The sequence below is a fragment of the Gobius niger genome (assembly GCF_951799975.1).
Source record: "Gobius niger genome assembly, chromosome: 2".
In the NCBI taxonomy this organism is placed as follows: Eukaryota; Metazoa; Chordata; class Actinopteri; order Gobiiformes; family Gobiidae; genus Gobius; species Gobius niger.
In genome coordinates, this window is record NC_136853.1 from 26,549,650 (window position 1) to 26,571,084 (window position 21,435).

The 21,435-nt window shown below is 40.0% G+C and overlaps 3 protein-coding genes across 4 annotated transcripts; all 3 read left to right on the forward strand.

Moving 5' to 3' along the window:
- Positions 1 to 388: 388 nt before the first annotated feature.
- pthlha (parathyroid hormone-like hormone a) lies at positions 389 to 10,761 on the forward strand. 2 transcript variants are annotated; one of them, XM_079582660.1, is made up of 4 exons: positions 389 to 434; positions 7,563 to 7,685; positions 9,779 to 10,324; positions 10,416 to 10,761. In XM_079582660.1, the coding sequence occupies exons 2-3, from the start codon at positions 7,576 to 7,578 to the stop codon at positions 10,299 to 10,301; spliced, it is 633 nt and encodes a 210-aa protein (XP_079438786.1). In that variant the 5' UTR covers positions 389 to 434; positions 7,563 to 7,575; the 3' UTR covers positions 10,302 to 10,324; positions 10,416 to 10,761. The 2 variants fall into 2 exon arrangements, with proteins under 2 accessions (XP_079438786.1, XP_079438785.1); XM_079582659.1 differs by lacking the exon at positions 389 to 434 and adding an exon at positions 7,159 to 7,365.
- Positions 10,762 to 12,512: 1,751 nt separating this feature from the next.
- c4h11orf98 (chromosome 4 C11orf98 homolog) lies at positions 12,513 to 15,608 on the forward strand. The gene is made up of 4 exons (XM_079582661.1): positions 12,513 to 12,613; positions 13,460 to 13,584; positions 13,712 to 13,809; positions 15,234 to 15,608. Exons 1-4 carry the CDS (start codon positions 12,575 to 12,577, stop codon positions 15,362 to 15,364), a joined length of 393 nt encoding a protein of 130 aa, XP_079438787.1. The 5' UTR covers positions 12,513 to 12,574; the 3' UTR covers positions 15,365 to 15,608.
- Positions 15,609 to 15,739: 131 nt separating this feature from the next.
- Positions 15,740 to 19,877, forward strand: mansc1 (MANSC domain containing 1). Its single transcript, XM_079582658.1, has 5 exons — positions 15,740 to 16,122; positions 17,008 to 17,086; positions 17,516 to 17,836; positions 17,923 to 18,063; positions 18,334 to 19,877. The coding sequence occupies exons 3-5, from the start codon at positions 17,593 to 17,595 to the stop codon at positions 19,317 to 19,319; spliced, it is 1,371 nt and encodes a 456-aa protein (XP_079438784.1). The 5' UTR covers positions 15,740 to 16,122; positions 17,008 to 17,086; positions 17,516 to 17,592; the 3' UTR covers positions 19,320 to 19,877.
- The last annotated feature ends 1,558 nt before the right edge of the window (positions 19,878 to 21,435 follow it).

Below are 21,435 nucleotides of genomic sequence, written 5' to 3' on the forward strand. Positions count from 1 at the left end.
AACCTTTAGCCCATGTCTCTGCAAAATGATCACATTAATCTGCCTAAGTCAATTCCATGTAGGTGTAGAAATAACAGTCACGGTTTCTCGTCATGCCTCAGTGACGTGTGGGTCTATCGCTGAGAAGTTATAGCAAAAGTACCACGGAAACCACAGGGACTGAATAAATAGCAGAAGATAAAGTAAGCATCCATCTAATTGCACGTGGGGGTTTCTTCTACCGAAAGGCGGAGATGATGCTGATGACCGTATGACATCAGCAGGAGGGCCTAACCAGAGACTTATAAAAGCTTTTAAAACCTTCACACACTAACAAAGTGAAGCCAAGAAGACACTCGACAATCTTACCACCCAAGATTGGTCTCCCTTCTCCAAGTGCAGCCGTCAAGAGGACCTCCGATTTTACAAGTCTTACCCGGACGGCAGACTCATAGGTGAGCGCTGTTTGTGTGACGTAACCTCATTGTCTTTCAATGCCTAATACAGCAACAATGTAGTTTGATTTTCGCTGTTGTAGAATTATTTTTAGCCAACACTGCCTAAAACAAAAACGGCATTGTAATTTCACAATATGCACAAGTTCATTGTTAGATTTTCCCTTATAGCCTCGTTTTGGCATATTTTGACGGCTATATAAGTAATTCTTTCTACTGTGCACCTATGCATGACCTATGCATGATCATGGCTCAGAACTTAGACGTAACTGTTCCTGGATCGCTCTGTCACATATTAAGACATATGACTTACTGCCAGTGTTGGGGGTAAGGTATTACAAAAGTGCAGTTAAATGTATAAACGGAAAAAATTGCAAACTTTTTCCCAAATAAAGGACTCTGCAGTTGTAGCTAACGTCGTCAAAACAAAGCAGAGAGAATGGGGGAAAGAGAAGGAAAAGGAAATCTTTGACTGCAGTTTTGCTCAGTGGAATTATTACAGTTTTCGGTTTATATTTTGCCAAAAGTAACTCAGAAGTAACTCAAAGTAGTGAAACTCAGCTACATTTTAGAAACAGTAATATGTAATACAAACATATTACATTTTTATATCTGTAACTACTAATACAGAATATATTACAGTTTTAAAGTAACTTAACTGCTTACTGCAACAGTCATTTCAAGCAGTGCACAAATTATGATCGTGAGGACAGTTCAGGTTCCTTTCTGATTCCTTTTAGGCTTGTTTTGTGTGTTGTTGGGTGCCCCAGTGTGAGAACTTTAACCAACATATATCATCTTTACAACTCCTCACTGACACATAAATGAAAACAGACTGTGAACTTTGATGTTGTTTGCAGAATCTGCTTTTAATTTCAATATGTATTTTAGTACTTAAAGCTTTAAGTCTGTGTTGTTTCATTTCAACTGTCAAAAATTACCACAGTTCTATTTGGTCATTTGACGAGGATTATCTCAAAATACTATACTGTGGTTCACGATACCAAACAGCTTGGTTTACTCGTGCTGTATGTTGTGAGAGCGGAGCATCATGGAATTCCATTTCAAGCACAGAGGCTGAACTTTTGCGTCAATCCTCCGTGGATAGAGCTTGTATACTGGAGAAAAGCAGTGGTTTTGTGGGCTCCACTTGGCGTATTATGTTGAATAGTAAGAGGGTCAGACAGAGGAGCAGCAAACGTCCACAAATATGTCTACTCTGAAGGATTAGTGTTTGTGGTTGTAGCGCGCAGTGGAGCGTGTGGGCTTGTGGTGGGCATATGTTGTGTACTGCAAATCGCACAAGAGAAATTTCCTAATGTCAAGTTTGCCTTTTACAGTCTCTAGTCATTTCTTCCATACAAATGCACATTTCGAAATTCCTTCACTAAAATATGTCACCACGGAGTAAATGTGGGGCCGCAGGGGAAAGGGTGATCCAGAGGTTATGATGAGAGGCAGGAAGGCCACCCCTGAGAAGAGAATGACTCTTCATCATTCCTCAATCATCGTCGTCTCTCTCCATTCACTGTCGGACCTCAAGCTTCAGCCCTGTGTTTCACAGCTGTGACAGCGCTCTGAGACATTAACTACTTTTCCTTCACATTCCCTGAGAAGCAGAACCACTAAGTACTTTCAAACTCATCAACACCTTGTGATATTGTTAGGCTTTGGTTTAAACTTATGGTTATGGAATATAAAAGTCCATTATAATTATTGAGATGAACACAATTGTGCTGAAATAATTATAATTCCCAAATGAACTATTATTTAAAAAATCGTTTATGACGGACATTAGCCTTTTATTTTTTAATGACAGACATACTCTAAAGACTGAAATATGTGCACTTCTTTCAGGCCTGCTGAATAACTAAAGGATAAGCCATATGTCAGTGTAGTACCTGCAGGTTAGATCAAGCAGGACCATCATGTCCACTAATGGGACTTATGTTAACAGTGCTCACTTTTGTATAGAGAATAAGAACGGTGGGGAGACAGCAGAGCTGGGGGGTGTGCTTTCAAAGATTAAAAGCCGACATTTGTTTTGTGCATGTTTTGCTCTGCCAAGACACAGCAATTTTCTGTGAATCTAAAACAGCTTTCCTGGCTCAGACTCCACATACAACCTGCTGCCAGGAAAAGTCACTTTTTTCCATCTACCTGTTTACACACAGGTAAAGTAGCTCTTGCAGGTCAAAAGCGCAAGGCCATTTTCCAGGCTGAAAGTGGTGGATGTCTGCAGCAGGTAAACTTTTCCAGCACACAGCTGTGTAACTCCTCCTTTTGTCCTGGTGTTTAAAACACAATACATTACTTTATGCTGACCTCCACAAAAATCAGTGCAAGTACGTTTGCACCAGATACAAAGGTATAAAATATGCCAATTATCTTGATTGATATTTAAAACGTCTTAACAATCGATTTAAAACGTTCGGGTATTTTCAAACAATGACCAATACCCTCAGTGTGTACATTATGCGGCGTTTATAATGAAGCTATCACTGGGTAAACGCCAAGGTCCCATTCACAGACCAGCGTCGCCAGGCCTGACTGTTTGAGGTAATTGAAAACAGAGTGAGTCACCTCTGCCAGGATTCTTAGTGTTGAGCACAATAGACAAGGAAGTCCTGATAATCTGTGTTGTGCAGCTTAACCTGAAAAAGAGGTGTCTATACGAGTAAGGCTTTTCCAAACGCCGAGCATTCATCATAGCGCAGTGGGCTCATCTACAAGAGCACTGGAAAGACTCCAGGACGGGCTGGGGAATCAACTGGCTGAAACATTTTCGGTAGGTTGTCTAAAATAACAGCAGATAAATAGAGATCATCGTTTTTGATAAGTCTGCCTTTTAGTGCTTGAATCAGTAAATATCTAAGGAATTACTGTACTTTGAAATTACACAAACAGGGCAAAACAATCAAATGTTTTACAAAGAGCTGCAATTAAACATTTTGTTTGGGTTGGGGCGTATCATGACAAATTAATGGGTCGGTACCAAAAGCTTACACAGATCAAGCACCGAATACACGAAATACAAAAACAAAGAGCCCTTAACATTGTGTACCAAGCTCCTACGCAGACTTTAAAGGAACAGGCCACCGTTTTTCCAAACTGAGATATGTTCTTACCTGAGCTTAGACGAGTTGATGTGTACCTGTGTGGTCTTTGTGCGTGCGTGTTGTTAGCATTTAGCCTCTCCTCCTCTCCTCTATGGGGCCAAAAGGGGGTGAAGTTAGAAGCGACCAAGCTCTTCCACGTTTTCCCCAATTTAAATACGGTTACGTGAGTAGTTGCTACACGATCCAAGTATTACACAAAATCAAACGGAGCACTTCCATGTCCGCACAGTAAACGCGGACGTCGAAGTGCTACAAAGGTGTTATTACGCCGTACAATATAGTGCCCCTTTTTATCCGCTTAGAAAATCGACATGTTAAATTCTGTGTAACTATACTTGGATTGTGTAACTACTCATGCAACTGTATTTAAATAGGGAAAACGTGGAAGAACTTGGTCACTTCTAACATCACCCCCTTTGGCCCCATAGAGGAGAGGAGGAGGGGCTAAATGCTAACAACAGCTTTGTTTTTTTTGCGTGACTGAGCGCACGCACAAAGACCAGACAGTTACGCATCAACTCGTCTAAGCTCAGGTAAGAACACATCTCAGTGTGAATAAACAGTTCCTTTACCATTTGCCTGAGTCACTGATAGTAATAATACTGTAATAATGTTGTTTGATGTGTTGTTTTGCTTCACCTGGATCAATGTCGTGCTCAAATCACCTTCACTACAATCTGGCCAACCATCCACTCCCAAATTCTTACCTCCACAAATGTTGATTGTTGCTTTTTAGCCTCATTTAGTTCTACTTTGCTCCTCACTGCACCAGCAGGCAGAGCAGACCTATTGACCTACTGAAACGGTTTCTTGACACAGGTAAAATGCATTTAAATCTATGTATTTCCTGAAGGAACTGCATAAGGGGATCGTTGTCAGTGCGCAGAGCCATAGTGCGGGCTTTGTTGTGACTGACACATACTGAAACGTCACAATGCGTTCCAGCTGTCGTCTTGTGAATTAAGAACAGGCCCCTGACAGAAAAAAAAAAGCCCAGCGCACACTTATCTCCCAGTGTGGAAATCGTTTGTGGGGAAAAAAAAAAAAAAAAGTTTACTCAAGATTGTGGAGTCAACATATCACGTGTTTGGAGGTGAGATTTATGTGCACTTGCAACAGTTTGTTATATTTTTGAGCACAATGCGAACACTGGACTGAGATGTGTGTTTATACAGGACGGAAATGTAGCCAGTTGATGTGTCTGTTCTGCAGTTCACATAGAAATGCTTTTGTCAGAAGGCATTTGTAAACAATGGGAGAGTATTGGATAATGACACATGCACTTCTGAAAGTCAAAATCCCATCACGCCATTAAAACGTGGCTTTAATTACCACAGGCCATCAACAAAATCACACGGTCCTAAGATGGAACGCCCCATGCGCTGTGAGAAACTGCTTTTGAGTGGATGAATAGTAGAGTTATATCCAGTCGTCGTAGTTGTTTTTTGTTTTGTATACTTTATTGTCCCCGTACTAGGGAAAGTTCATTGTCTGATATGACCTGTCTTCCCTTCCAGTAGGACTCTCTGTGGGTTGTTGTGACGGGCAATGTGTCCCAAATAACTCTGTTTTATTTAAATGGATTTGAACAAAAGATTTTCTCCAAGGGCAATGCTTCCTTGTTAGTAACTTTGCTTATCCAGAGCCATTTTCGAAGCATTTTCCAATAATACGGCCATATCTCAAGCGCTTGTTTTAAAATAGGAGTGTAAAACATTTCTACGTTCCAGAAACTCCCCGTCATTTCCAGTGTTCTGTGTGACTGACGGTTTGTTGACATGATCCAATTCTGCTTTGTTTGTACAGCACATTTTGTAAACAAGAGTGCGGCACAAAATAAGTAAAATAAACATTTCTTCAACTATAGCTAAAAAATAAAATCCAGAGGAATCGACAAAGGCAAGTGGACTAAGGAATAAAAACAAGAAAAACAACATACAGGCTTAATAGTCTATAACAACAAAAGACACACACGTATTGCGCTTTACGAGCTTGACAAGCTTCTCAAAGTGCCTCGACCGCAATCATTAGTCATTCATTCCATACTAGGTAGTAAGCTACAAAAGTGATGTATCACTTATAGGGTAACACATGTCCGACTGAGATTTGTATAATAAGGTACAATGCCGAGGATCCCTATGCAAGTACTGGAAGAATCCTCAAACTCAGAAAAGTATTATGGATTGAAGCATTATAAACTTGTGTGACTCAAACGGTAACAATGTTAATGCTGTGTAGATCGTAGTTACTGCTCTTTAAAGAGTTGCATAACACCACATGCTGTACTTCAGAAATGTTTCCGCCTACACAGTTACTCAGCATGATTCGATTAGGCCGCATTAGACTCATTAGACGTCTAAATCTGCATCCTCTTATATGTGTTCATTGCTGCCTGAAAAAGCCAATTATAAAAATCTATCAAATTAATCTACTGCGGGGTAGGCAAATTATACCCGCAAACATCAGCATTTCCATTACATATAAACTATAGTGCATTATCTTCAGTGGCACCGTTGAAAGCATCGTCTCCCAGAGGCACAAACCAAAAAAAAAAGGACGTCAGATCCCTCAAACATGACTTTTTGTGACGGCTGGTGGCTGCACAAAGGCCGGCAGTGACCTTAAGTCAAGCTCCTTGTCAGTGCGCATTAGCAGGTAGGATTTACAAAGAGCTAACATGTTATTCAATCTGCGTCATATTGGTTATGCAGTTTGTTTGTTTGTTTGTTTGTTTGTTTGTTTGTTTTATAATATTTTGGAATGAATAAAACTTTTCTTATCTCTGTATCCCCAAGTCTGTGTAGTAAATGGACAGGAATCTGACCATTTGAACCTAACATTTAACTCATCATAAAGCATTAACCCATGCCCTCAGCAGTGTTCATTTTGACAACATATTTTAATTTAGTTTTTGTCTTTTGATGAAAATGTAATTCAATTTTAGTTGAGATTTAGTCACAAAAAAAAATCTTCAAAATGCAAGAAAAATTGCAGAAAAATTGCAAGAAAATTTAGTCGACTTAACATTTATAATATTCATTATGATATTTAATCAGGTCCTCTGCTTCATGGAGCTGCTCCCACATGAACAAAGCTCAAAGCTGCTCCTTTGGCGGTAAATTAACATGATAACAATTGACGTTTGGATGATTTTAGTCTCTCGTTTTCATTTTTATTTAGTGTTATTTTAGTCGACTAAAATATCTGGACATTTTAGTCATGGTTTTTAACTTAGTTTTAGTCCAATTTCACTCATCAAAAATATCACTTTGACTAAAATTAGGACGAAATTCACACTGGCCCTTAGATGTAAGGAATTGTCTGGCTTCACATACTTTCAGTTGCTTCTTAAAAAAGTCTTGTTGTATATTGTTTGGGCGCCACCTACCTGTCACGATCCAACTAATTCTCATCTGCTCCTCTTCCACTCAGTCAGGGCAGACACGATGGGAGACCCACCTCTTCATTGCTAAGTCCTCCCTTTTCCTTAGCCTCTGACCTGCCAAGTCTCTCAGACAGCGTGCAGCCAGCGCTCCCATCACACTGACGTACAGCAGTGGCAGATCACACATTACATAGAGACATGCGCTGTGCAGCATCTGGACTACTGGAGACACTTCTTCAAGTTCGCAAACTGAGGAACTATGAGCGGCATCTTTGAACTTGTGGAACTTTTGTCTCAATAACTTGTCACCGGAATCGCTTTATTGACATTTTTCCATCAGAGCAGAGATTGGAAAATATAAAGTGGACATTTGGACGTTATTGTTGTGATTTTGAATTGCTTTCTGTGTGCCGGACACACTTACAATGTAAGTTTGACAAAATTGACTTTTTTCTTGTTTGTTCTAGCTCCTTGTTGTCTTAATGGAGTTGTTTAATCCGGAGTGGCCTGTGTGGAAACTGAAGCACAGACTTTTGTATTTGCACATATTAGAGCTCAGTAAGAAGTTTTGCTTGTATAGATAATCTAAAAAAAAAAAAATCTTTCCTGTTTCTTTCCTCGCAGAAACGTTTCCAAGATGCTGTGCTCCAGGAAGGATCTACAGCAGTGGTGTTTCGCTCTCTTCTTGCTCTGCTCCCCTGTGCCGTGTGCCTATGGACGACCCATAGATGCTCTGAGCAGCAGAATGTAAGTTGCACTTTTCATTTTCTATCCCCTTTACATGTTTATTGGTCATTTAAATCTAAATATACTCCCGGCCCCTGAAAGTAGACTAAACTTTCAGAAGTGTCATTTTTGCCGTGGGTGGGAGGCAGAGGATGGAAAATGTGTTCATTTGTTAAACTGGCTGGCGGCTGTTGAGTTAGCCCTGGCCCACCTGTGTGTTGACTCAAAGCAGAGAGCGTTACAGCGCGATAAACTCACCGCGCTGAAGCTGAAACTGGCTGACCCCTGGGGGAAGGCTGTGTTTGCTGTTACATCCCATCATCTGACACTTCACAGATTCTGGACCTCTTTGACTCCGCTCTGTTGGATGTCGTCCTGAAAAGAGGCGCACAGGGGTTTAAATGTTTTGGAAATATTTCTATGCAGATTTTGTTTAAATATTATTTTATGAAGATTAGAGTGCAGAATAACGTGTCAATAAATGGGTGTCATTGTTTTTTTTTTTTAATGACATCTGACCTGAGCAGGAGTTTAAACCATGGACAGGTTTGGAACATTTTGAACAGACAGAGGTGATGTAAAAGTTAGGCTTGCTCTGAACTTACCATAGCTTTCATTTAGTCGATCTACATTTGATAAATAACTTTAAAGTGGTTTCACTTTTGGAATATTATCTATTATTATTTTATTTATGCAAAAAAAAAAAAAGATTAAAATTTTAACTTTTCACTGTTTATGCTCAATATATGCAGGGTGTAAGATGTTATTATTAAATACTTACAAAATACATTAAGAATACTTAAAATCTTACATTCATTTGGAGCAGTTAAATACAGCGTTACGGGATAGTATAAGCCTCCATCTGAGCAGACTAGGAGCTATAAGGCGGATACCTGGATGGACCAACTGTGAAATGAACGGAATATTTGTCGATGGCCTTTGAGCTGACCTTTTCTCATCAAAGAGAGCGCGAAGAATTTCAGGAAATATCAGTATGCAAAAAAACAGTGCTTTTCACAGGATAATAGCATTTTCACCTCACCCCTCTGCCCTCAGGACGGAGGTACAGGGCGCTCAAGCCTAATCCCCTCTGTCTTCACATTTCTTAACAACAGGCCTGATTGTACCACTGTTGTTCTTTGTTGTTCTGTCTGTCCTGTTATCAAACATACACTGTGTATGTGAAAAAGAACTTCTCCTTGGGGACATTAAAGTCTAAAGTCTAACTTTGTTTGGGAGCCCCATCCCCCACTCTTCCACCTAAGGACTACAAATGGAAATTACCTTGAAAAAGCTAGTCAGGGACAAACATCTTTGCACTTGAGCTTAATGTAATTGTACATTGCCCGGATAGATAGAAAGAAAGATAGATAAATGAATACAATGTTTATTCAGGATGTTAACATTATTTCAAATGAAAAATAGACTGACTTTGTGGAAGGAGGACGTACATTTTGGCCATTTAACCAAAGAGATCTGACGTTTTTTTGGGAGACAAGCCCTTCAGATAAAACCATGGCCTGATGGGAAAGTTGATCAGCTGGCCTCAGGTCCCTCTGAAGGCGCACTGTTTGTGTGCTCAGACACCAGAAGTGTTTGGCCGGCGATGGGGAGCCGGAGTTCCCATGGTTCAAACCGTGCACTCTGTATCTCTGTTATTATAGGAGTTAAGATTCAGAGTAATGTGACCCCGCAGCAAAGCAAAGCTCTTTCTTCTGCTCCTGCTGTGTGTGAAAGATAAAGGGTCAGGCCCTGTTATAGGAATCAAAGCACCACATATTATAATGTTTTCTCATCTCACAAGCACCTTCATCAGCCTTAATTGTCATTTTAGACTCTTTTATATCCTTTTTGTTTAAATGTGTTTACTTTCACAACAAATGAACATATGTGAGCATAACTTTGTTCGTTCACACTTTGGTTCCCATTTGCTTCTCCAGTAACAGTTAAGCTTTAAATTAGGCTATTTAGCCTGCACGTTGTGTCTGGGTCTATTTTGCATTAATGTGTATATTCCGCCCTCTCCTGGACAACAGGTTTATTGAATTTTGGAAGCCGGTTTTCACTGAACACATTTTGGTTCATGCTTCTGACCAAATGTTTTTGTTTTGCAGAAAACGCTCGGTCACACATGCCCAGCTGATGCACGACAAAGGGCGGACGCTGCAAGACTTTAAAAGACGAATGTGGCTTCAGGAGCTTCTGGACGAGGTCCACACGGCCGAGATCCGTGACTTACCAACCCGGACGACCAGCAGTGGTAGTAGTACCAGCGGTACCAGCGGCGCAGGCGGGGCACTGCCAGGAGCAAGTCTGGGCATCAACCTGAGCACCACGGGCAGCACCCTGCACTCGAAACCCCCCGGAGGAACCAAGAACCTGCCCATCAGCTTCAGGCTGGACGAGGAGGAGGGCACGAACCTGCCACAAGAAACCAACAAGTCACAAACATATAAAGATGGTGGTCTCAAGGCGCCTGGCAAAAGAAAAAAGAAAGGCAGGTCTGGGAAAAGGCGGGAAGGCGAGAAGAGAAAGAGGAGAGCGCGCTCACTCAGTTGGAGTTTGGGAGAGGACCAGGGCAGCGGACTGCACGTGGAGTGGAGGTCTCTGCTCGGCCTGCAGAGGGCGCTGCATTGAAACGCTGTCAGACTCTGACATAGGTGAATATTAAACTGTAGTTTAGGCCTGATACAATAATGTTGTACTCAAACAAACCGCTTCTAACCATGTGTTTGATATTCTGTGTTTCAGAAAACTGAAGACTCCTGAACTCATCTTACAGTCATCTGTAACAGTGATTGTTTGGCAGAAATTGGAAAATATTTATTATTTGTACATATTTGAGAAATAACTGAATAGATATCTGTAAATGGTTAAAAGGTTATTAATGCTCTGTGGGGCAACAGAATTTAGCCTCTGTGAATCCCTACGTTTCTTTTTTTTTATTATTCCATGTCAGATTTTTTACAGTAATTTATTTTGTTCGAATGGTGTATTTATTCTGTAAATGTATCGAGGTGCTGCTGACCTTCTATATTTTTGTACCATAATGCACTTTAGATATAATATAAATATATATACCATTAATTTGCTTGTTGAGAAAAAAATGATGATGGCTTTCATGTGATAATGTCAATCTCTTGTTTTATTGTGTTTCATCTTGTGTCCTCGTTTCTGTACTTTGTTTTTCTATACTTTTTTCTCAGCCTGTTACCTCTGGTGTTTTCCATCAGCTGTGTTTTCAATCCCAAAGTTTATTTGTACATAATGTGTTATTGACTCTGTATTGTTGTTTGGCATTTGCACTGAGATTACTGAGCAAATTAAATATTTGACAGTATCTGATTTTTCAGTATTTTGTTATTAATTCACATAAAATCAGCAGGCTTGAGTTACACCGAGGTTCTTTATTTTTGACCAGAAAAAACAGGCATAGCTAGACATTGATATTGTGAATTACTATCACTCTCATCACAATATAAATAAATCAACAATATATAGAGCGATTATCGCCGATCGCCCTGCCCAGAGCAAGGTGGCGCTATTGCACCCTTTGTCACCCTCAATCTTAGATTATGGTGTCTTCGCTACTGCCTTTGTGGTATTTTTTACATTAGTTAGTTCTTAGTTGCACCTCAAGTGGAGGAGTTCAAGTATCTCGGGGTCTTGTTCAGACGGATGGAGCGTGAGATCGACAGACGGATCGGTGCGGCGTCAGCAGGGGTTACGGTCGCTGTATCGGTCTGTCGTGGTGAAGAGGGAGCTGAGTCGGGGCAAAGCTCTCGATTTACCGATCGATCTACGTTCCCACCCTCACCTATGGTCATGAGATTTGGGTAATGACCGAAAGGACAAGATCGCGAATACAAGCGGCCGAAATGAGTTTCCTTCGCAGGGTGGCTGGGCGCACCCTTCGAGATCGGGTGAGGAGCTCAGTTACCCGGGAGGAGCTCGGAGTAGAGTCGCTGCTCCTTCACGTTGAAAGGAGCCAGCTGAGGTGGCTAGGGCATCTGTTCCGGATGCCTCCTGGTCGCCTCCCGCGGGGGGGGGGGGGGGGGGGGGGGGTTCCAGGCATGTCCTAGTGGGACAAGGCCTCGTGGAAGGCCCAGGGTACGCTGGTGGGACTCATGTCTCCGAGCTGGCCTGGTGTCGCCTCGGGGTCCCCCCAGAACAGCTGGAGGAGGTGTGTGTGGACCGGGAAGTTTGGGCATCTCTGCTGAGACTGCTGCCCCCGCGACCCGGCCCCGGATAAAGCGGAAGAAAATGGATGGATGGATGGATAGTTCTTAGTTGGGGGATTTTTGGAGCACAATATCATTATATGGCTATTTCACAGAGTTAGGACAGAATGGGCAAAACAAACAAAATAAATAAATAAATAATATATAAATAAATATTTTTTGCAGGGGGGCTAACATGCCTCTCAGTACCCAACATAGTGGGTGTTTTATGACTATGTTTATATTATATTATATTATATTATATTATATTATATTATATTATATTATATTATATTATATTATATTATATTATATTATATTATATTATATTATATTATATTATATTATATTATATTATATTATATTATATTATATTATATTATATTATATTTAGCCTAAAACAACAACTATTATTTGGTTTCCAGTGGACACGAACACGTGTCCCCTCAGGCTTGACATTTACATTGAGGCCCATCTATCTTAGGTGGATATTTTTTCCATATGCTAAAACCTATGGGCCGATGGTATAGAGAAAATTCGAGATAGAACAACAGGCAGGCAGTGACGTATGAAGAACAGTTCCGTCTAAGAACAGTTCCACCGATCGAAAGGGGGCAGTAATGAGTAATCCACAAACGTTTTGTGTTTCTTTGTAGTAACGAAGTAGACTGGTTACACGTGATTGTCAACATGGGCGCTCCAGGGGGAAAAATCAACAGACCAAAAACAGTAAGATGCTGTTTACTTGATGTATTAAACACATTTCTTCTTATAGAGGTGTTGAGCTGATAAAACAAAAGCGTCACTTTGGTAAAACAGCCTCCGTGATCTTCAAACAGCAGCGGATTCGTGTTTTGACGATATCACTTCCCTTCACCTTTGGTACCAGATACAAGTCTGCTATTGGTGTGTGCAGTATATCTGCAACTGCTTTCTCGTTTGTGTGAGAAGGTTATAGTTTTGAGGTAATTCAATAGTCAAAGCCTAAAATAACGTGAATATTCAAGTATATCTTATTAATGCACTAGAAGCAAAGATAAAACAGGCAAGATAAGGTATTAGCAACATTTTACATAAATATCTAATCTCAATTCTAATATTCATTGTAGAAAGAGAGACCAAAGTTCTCAATACTTCTAATTAATACTCGAGTACTGCATAATAAAACTCTTAAAAGCGATTTCTTCAAAATGTTGCTGAAGAAAATAACTTAATTTTATATAGGGCCCTCACAAAGCACTTTGCATGGGACAATTTACATTCACTCCATTTCCCACAGTGCCTTCGACCACCACCAACCCCTCACTCTATACACACCATGAGCCTAATGTTTTGGCAGAAAAACCAGTGTACTCGGTGCCAAGCTACACAGACATGGGGAGACCATGCAAACTCCTCACAGAAAGTCTGGATCAAGCCTGGAACCTTCTAGTTGTTACGCGGTGAAACCTAACCGCTGTGCCACCGTGATCCCATAATCAAGAAATTGTACTTGTGTGAATTTTACTATTACTGCTATTACTACACATGGAACAGTCAGTTTTTGAAGAGTAATCAAATCTTTCTGCATTGCAGGAATTGGGTAGAAAGCTATTTAAGCGGCGACGTGTTTTAGGTCGAGAAAAAAGGAAGAAACACCAGATTGTGGGAGCTGTGGTCGATCAAGGACTCATCACCATCCATCACTTGCAGAAGAGAAAGTGAGTTCATGCACAGCAATAAAACCATAACATTTTCTAGATCAAAAGAAATGTTAATTTTGATAATGGAAATGTTCTCAGAATTTGTGTAATTAATGCATAATGTATTATTATATATTGTTCAAAGGTCAAGTCCACGAGCAAACATCACATTATCAGGAAAGAAGAGAAGAAAACTGCTCAAACAACTTGGTCACATGGAGAAGGAGAAAGCCGGTATGGAAGGTAACGCTCACACTCATTTTCTCTTCTTACTAGTAATATTTAATATCTTTGAAGCTCAATCACAAAACAGCAGTCGTGGAAGAAGCACTTAATATTCTTACTTAAAGAGACTAGATGCAAGTTGGTCATTTTATGCTAACTTCTGCCACCTCAGGTCTTGTGTCAGGTGCTCGTGCCCAAAGTAGCAACTTTTTGAGTGTCAGTGCAGGATTATAGAAGCAGTTGTGGTGAACATGCCTGAGCTCATTCTACACATTAGGACATGGCTGGAACATGTAGGGGATGAAAATACTTCATTTTAACATTTTTTAAACTCTGTATAGTCCCTTTAAGTAAAAGTGCAGATACAGGACCAGAAATGTACTTGAGTAAAAGTAAAATTATCTGATACAATTAAATACAACAAATTAAAAGTATAAAAGTATGCATAAGTAAAAAGTAAAAGTATATAAAAGTTTAATGTGCAGGATTTTTTAATAATTTGAATCAAACCTGGTCTAAACAAGAAAACCACAAACTCGGGTCAAAACAGGAAGCAAACTGTCTGAACCTGATCTAAACAAGGTCTGAAGGAGTAAACCACTAAACCAAGTCTAAACTGGGACCGAACCAGTTCTTCGTAAGAGAGGTCACTTTGAAAATAAAATACTTGTACTTTTAACCCGATTTAAAAATTTAGTAGAGTAGAAAGTACAAATACAGGCTCTAAATGTAGAAAAGGAAAATGTAAAGAAATGTATAAAAAGTATTCATCCTAAAATTTACTTCAGTAAAGTAAAAGTCAGTGTTAATTTTGACAACATATTTTAATTTAATTTTAGTCTTTGTCTTTTGACGAAAATGTAATTCAATTTTAGTCTAGTTTTAGTCAAAAAAATATCTTCAATTTTAGTCTAGTTTTAGTCGACTAAAATTGCAAGTAAATTTAGTCGACTAAATTTAACACTAATTTAGTCGACTTTGCATTGATAATATTCATTATAATCCTATTTAATCTTGTTCCTCTGCTTCATGGAGCTGCTCCACATGAACAAAGCTCAGAGCTGATCCTTTGGCAGTGAATTTAAATGATATGAGGCTCTTTCAGACGGTCAATAGAAGTTTGGATGATTTTAGTCTCTCCTTTTCATTTTTATTTAGTCTTATTTTAGTCGACTAAAATATCTGGACATTTTAGTCATAGTTTTAGTCTCATGAAAAACTTTTAATTTAGTTTTAGTCCAAGTTTAGTCGTCAAAAATAACACTTTGACTAAAATTAAGACTAAATATTTTAGTCGACGAAATTAACACTGGTAAAAGTACCTATCATTTGTCCTTTTTACTTGTACTTTTTACTTTCCACCACTGCAAAACGGGATGTGAAAAGTGTGGGAACTGGGCTGGATAATTACCCGATAACAAATACTGCTCTGCTTTACACAGTTGAAAATGAACCGCAGAAAAGCATCACCACTGTCCAGAGAAAGGTGAAGAAGCAGACGACGGCCCCAAAACAGGCTGCGGGTCAGGAGGACGTGGAGATGGCAGATTTGGGGAGAAGCTGCAGCGCCTGATTTGTCCACTAGGGCGCAGTCTACGGCCTGAACTGAAGTTTATGGATAAACGTAACACAGTCGATGTGTTTCTCCTCAATGCATTTTGGAAAGCTGATGTTTGTAATGCGATATGTACATTAAAAAATAAATTAATAAATACACAGAAACGTGGCGTAGAATAATATGCCAGATGCTTATTACCTTGCACCTTGATATCACTTAATTCTTATTGCTTAAAAAAATACCAATATTAATGGTAGCTTTTGTTTACAATGTGGAATCATCCCTTTTGCCGTTGAGCTGCATTGTTCTTGTGCTTCATCAATTATTAAAATCAAATAAATCCATCCTTTTAATAAACAACATGATTTATTTTATTCATTTATTCATCGATGCACTGATTTAAAACGTAAAGCACCGTGTTGCTGTCGGACCTGGGCATGCTGGGTCGCGGGTCCCTCTTCATTCCCTCCCCCTTCCGGAGGACAAAGACTAAAATGGGTCAGACTCCAGCGCGCAGCACATCCTCCGCACCAGCCACCATGTAATGCACTCCATCATCCTGCAGACTGAGAAGAACAAGATGCCGCTCACAAGATCTCCAGGCACCTCGGCATTTCTTCGCCTCGTCTGACTGCCGCCGTTCACAAAAGATTGTTTTTTTGTCCCCCCCCCAGACATCTCATGCGCTTGAGGATGCCCGGCTGTACATTGCGTTGTTCGCTGGAATGAACCGAAGTGAGAGCTACAGATGGATGCGTCCTCGGTGAAATAAGGTATACGGCGTGTAGCTTATCCATATATTTTTTTCCTGAAGGGTAAATCATAGTTAAAATACCCGTATTCGTCACAGTTCACGTAGTTGCAGTGATGTTGGAGGGGTTGGAATAATGTGCGTAATACTAGTGTAAGCGGGTTCGGGCAAAATGCTCAATTACACAATGAGAAATTAGCCATCGACTAAAGTGAACAGTATTGCTTCTCGTTTGGCTCTGGATCACGGGGTTTCTTTGCTATGCAATCCACGGACATGTATGGAAAGGAGGAGGATATTTGTGCGGATCATTGGCCGCATTAGCCATACATTTGCTTTAAAAAGTTAGCAGAAAGGCAGAAAAAAAAAATCACACAACAGTAGTCTACGGCTACGTATTAACAGGCATATAACACCACGCCCCCAACCCTAAATGCAGGCTTTGGGAAAATTTCCCTTGTAAGTTTCATTGAGAAATAAGTGGGATTGTTGATCATCTTACTGCTTTTAAGAATCAAAACTGTTTTTAATACTTAATATTTAATAATATGAGGAACTATGAGTATTTGGGCTGCACACTCGCACACATCCCAGTTCTATTGCCTAACAGCATAAAGGTTTGATTTCTGGGCCAGGTGAGGCCTTCCAGTGTAGATAAGTATGTTTGCATAGTTCCCATGGCAAAAAAAACATGTACAATAGGCCAGAATGAATGAGAGAGTTGAGTGCGAGAGCGGCACAACAGGTGGAAATGATGGCTACAATCTGGTGTGGTGGTGTTATTATCTTTTGTATTTTTATGTAACCATGGACCAGTCACACACACACGTCATAATTGAGATAATGGGTCTGATTGGAACAGCTGTAAAAAAAAAAATGAACTAAAGCTTCAAATGAACCCACGCAGGAGAAGGAGCAAAGTCTCACGGCGTGGACTGTGGACCCGAAGAAGTGTCTGATGGAGGACGACTTGTACTGCGAACCTGGTGAGTCCTCTGCTGTGTTTGTACATTTGACATATTCCTGCTGTAGCTCATGTACTTTGTTCGAAGTACTCTACACAGATCATTTATGACAACATTTAGAAATAGTGCGGAGCAAATTTTCCAAATATGGACACATCTAGAAACGCCTTTGATGTAGGTGTAGGTTGCACTGTGTTAAGTCATAACAGCCCTTGTTCTAGTGTGCCATTTTTAGCCGTCTATTTTTACACCGCTGTTAAATTTAGTTCTTCTACATCTGTTGTCAGTGAAGATATTGAACATTGTAACATTTTGAAGTTCGCATTACCTTAAGGCACCTGAGAAAAAGCTCATGTTACGAAACACTGTTTTGATGATCATGTACACATTGATACAAAACCTTCTTCCAAGGTGAACAACCCCTATTTCATGCTTGTTTTCTTTCAAAAGGACATTTGTGGATCCCTGCTTCTCTTCCGTGGACTTTGTTGTCTCTTGATTAGATATCTGTGGACTGGCCCGCTGCCATGACTTTATTAATTCCCCAATACCCTTTGTGGAAAATAAGGCTACCTGCTGCCTTGGCATTGCTAATAATTGTGCAATGTGTTGTGGCTGTGGAACCAGAGACATGTTACTCAAGGCAACATCAGAAAGCTATAGTGAATGTAAGGCAGGCCCTAAGCAAGCCAGGGGTGGTTATGGACGCCCGAGTGGTTCGATCCGAGCGGGACTGTGTTCTGGCGTGTTGCTCTGAAGAAGTTAAGCCAGGTAAGTTATTAGGTCATGCTTTTTTTTACATGCTCCATTATTTATTTATAGTTTCTCTAACAAAAAAATATTATCACTGCCTAAAGGTGCTAAATGCAACATGGTCGTATTCAATGGCAAAAAACAGCCTAGTGAAGAAAACTGCTTCCTGTTCCACTGCCCGGCTGAGCAGGACTGTCCACTAATGAAAGCTGTGGAGAGCGTTAACACATATGACATCTACAAAGGTAAGTGAAAGGTTATATTAAAGAAGGGCTGCACAATATATTTTTCCCCATGCATTTTTGTTTAAGGAATGGATGGGATTTTACGATATATTGTAGACGCTGTGTTGCCTAATATTGCGATAATCAATTTGTGATATATCGTGCAGCCCTAGATTTAACCATTTTCTCTATATTTTGTTTACAGTTCAATTCATTTACATGATTTCATTTTCCAAGCTCAACATGTGTGGATGGAGAAAACAAATACATGCATTTTTACCCTCTGTGCAGGATTGATCCATCTAACAACAGTGAGACCAATACTTACAACAATCCTGCCCAGTATTGCTACCAGCACGCCTGCTACAACAACTACATCCACTCCAGCTACTACTACACCCACTCCAACACAGATGCCCACCACTGCGCCGCCTCCAACCACCGCTCTGTCTCTCACCACCACCACAGCGCCACACACGGAGCCTTCACCTGTTGTCATCATAGCCACTATACCTGCGGACTCCGCGGCACCCACCACCACAACTGCCACCACAACAGATGCTGCAACCACCTCGGCACGAAGACCGAGTAAAAGCAACAAAAAGCAAAGCAAAAACCCGAAGAAAGGAAGGCTGCATCCATTTACCACAACAACCACGTCTGCACCTTCAACCGCAACCCCGGCGCTTCATGTGATTTTGGTTGACACGGAGGATGCATATAGAACTGCTGACAAACCACAGTCAGAAACGGAAATGTTCACCACAACCCCAACTACCACAATCACTACACCTACTTCTACGACTACTAGTACTAGTGCTGCTACTACTACTACTACTACCACTACTACTACTACTACTTCTACTACCACCACCACAACAACCGCCGCACCTACAACCACTACTGCGCCTCTTACCACCTCAACTACAACTGTTCTTCCCACTACTACTGCTACTACTACTATAACTACAACTACTGTGATCGCAAAGGAGGAATTTGATCATTTTACTACTACTACTGCTGTCAGTCTACTCATCGTACCCAAAGGTGTGGTCCAGCCTGAACACTCACTCCAGGACCAAAGTCAGGACCAAAGTCAGGCCAAAGCGGCGACAGCCAGCCACACGGCTGTGAAGAGTGGGGTAGTGGCTTTCATGGTACTGGGACTCGTCGTGATTACAGTGGCGTTGGCAATAGGGGGCAGGAAAGCCATGGAGTCTTTTGATCGGCGTCATTACACCAGATTAGAGCTCAATGATCTGCACTATGAAGTTTGAGGACAATATCTTCACTTTTTAGACAAAAGACCGATGGTTTAAGAAGCTATAACTAGTATTTTTAGGCTTCAACACCCAAGACATGTATGCTTCACAATGTATTATGAGCACTGAACTTTGTATGCCATTGTGGATGTGCAGAGTAAAGAAGCACATGCAGAAAAGGCAAACATTCATTAATATTTTTCTCATGCATTCCAGGTAAAGTGATCACATGTGGGTCGATCCTGCCACATGAACTATGGGTCAGTTGCTGAATATAACCTAAACAAAGGCCACTTACTTAAAGGGTCAACAATTGAGTGCACTCTTACACACATTATATTCTTAATTCACCTTTATATAAAGTAAATTTCACATTAAAATTTATATAACATTACTGAATCACATCTCAATTTTTAATCACACTAATCTTATTGTGTCTGTATAGACACACATGTTTTTTTATACTATATTTAGATTTGGAGTAGGCTGAATGTGCATTGACTTACATTACATATTGACTGTGTTGGGTAGTAACTGAATACTTGTATTTAGAATACTCATTTTGAGTAACTGTATTCCGGTACAATTACTTTTTCATATGAGGGTATTTAGAATACAGTTACTTTACTAAAATGAAAGGAATACATCGCGGTACTCAATCACTACATTTCAGCTTCATGTTGCACAACATGAATAATAAAGAAAAGATCGAAACGATCAGGGAAATGTTTAGCTCTGAAATGCCTCACTTTTTGTAATCAATGATGTCTTTCATCCCAAGACATAACTGAAGATTTAAAACTCTACACACTTAACGGTTCATGCAAACAAATGTGCACCGTGATGTGCTGTGATCCGCGTACCAAACAGGCATTTCAACAAACTTAGTTGACATGTTTTTATACATAAATCTAATGCAAATCAATGTGAAAGTATTCTAAGTATTCAGAATACAGTACTCTGATTGGATAGAGTAACGGAATACGTTATGAAATATATTTTAAGTCGAGTATTCAGTATTCTGTAACTAAATACAATTCAAAGTATTCTCCCCAACACTGCATATTGATAACTTTATGCCTTCATGAATTATACCAGTGGTTTTCAAACTGTGATACTAAACATGTTCCACTGATGGTACTTGGGCTTCTTCAGGTGGTACTCAGGGTCATCTGCAGTTTTACACTTTATTTTAATTGCAACATAATTCCATTTATTATTCTGTATTTATTTTTTGTTGTAATTTAAGTACGGTGATTCATGGTGTTCACCCAGATATAATTTTGTCCAAGACTAAACTGGGTTTAAAATAGACCTACATTTTAGGTCTATTTTAAACCCAGTTTAGTCTTGATTTGCTCTTGTTCTGGGCATAATGGTACTTAGATGCAATATCTTGGTACTTGGTGTGAAAAGTTTGAGGACCACTGGATTATACAGTTCTGCGATCTTGTTTTCGAAGGGTATATTTCATAACATACATTATAATTTGTTGACAGCTTTGGTCAGGTGGTGGTGGGCTGAAGTTGTACATATTTTGGCATTGTTATTGTGTACATTTTGGAGCCACCTCATTTTACTTGATGTAATTTGATAGTCCAGACAAAAAAAGTCATGCTATTGGTGTCAAAAGTAAAAAGCAATATTTTCTCTTAAATACTCAGGATGCAGAAAGCAGAGGAACTGTTTAGCGACTGTCTTACCATATGAGGTACACAACGTACCTGCATGTTTTTACTACAGCCATAATGAGCTTGTGGTGATCTCACTATGTCAGCCTCACTCACTGTGTGGTTTTATGTCCACATAATCACTCACATGTGGATTCAATTCAACCTAAATGCAATCTTAAAAGTGCATTGCACTATTATATCCTAATTAATATATGCCCTAACTTGCGTCTTTTAATTCAATATTTTCAGTGCTTTGACTGTGCTAGGATTTTTGAATGTTTTGAGTGTGCCGACTACAGTGGACATGTTGAATCGCGAGTTCACCGGTAGAGGCCAGCAGCAACCTAGACCAGCGTCTGCCCCGTCTGCACTGCACTTCTGTTTAGATGTATTGATAGACTGTTTTCGTTTTGTGAACGTGATGCTTTAGCATAATTTTGAATTTTGAAATTTTGTTT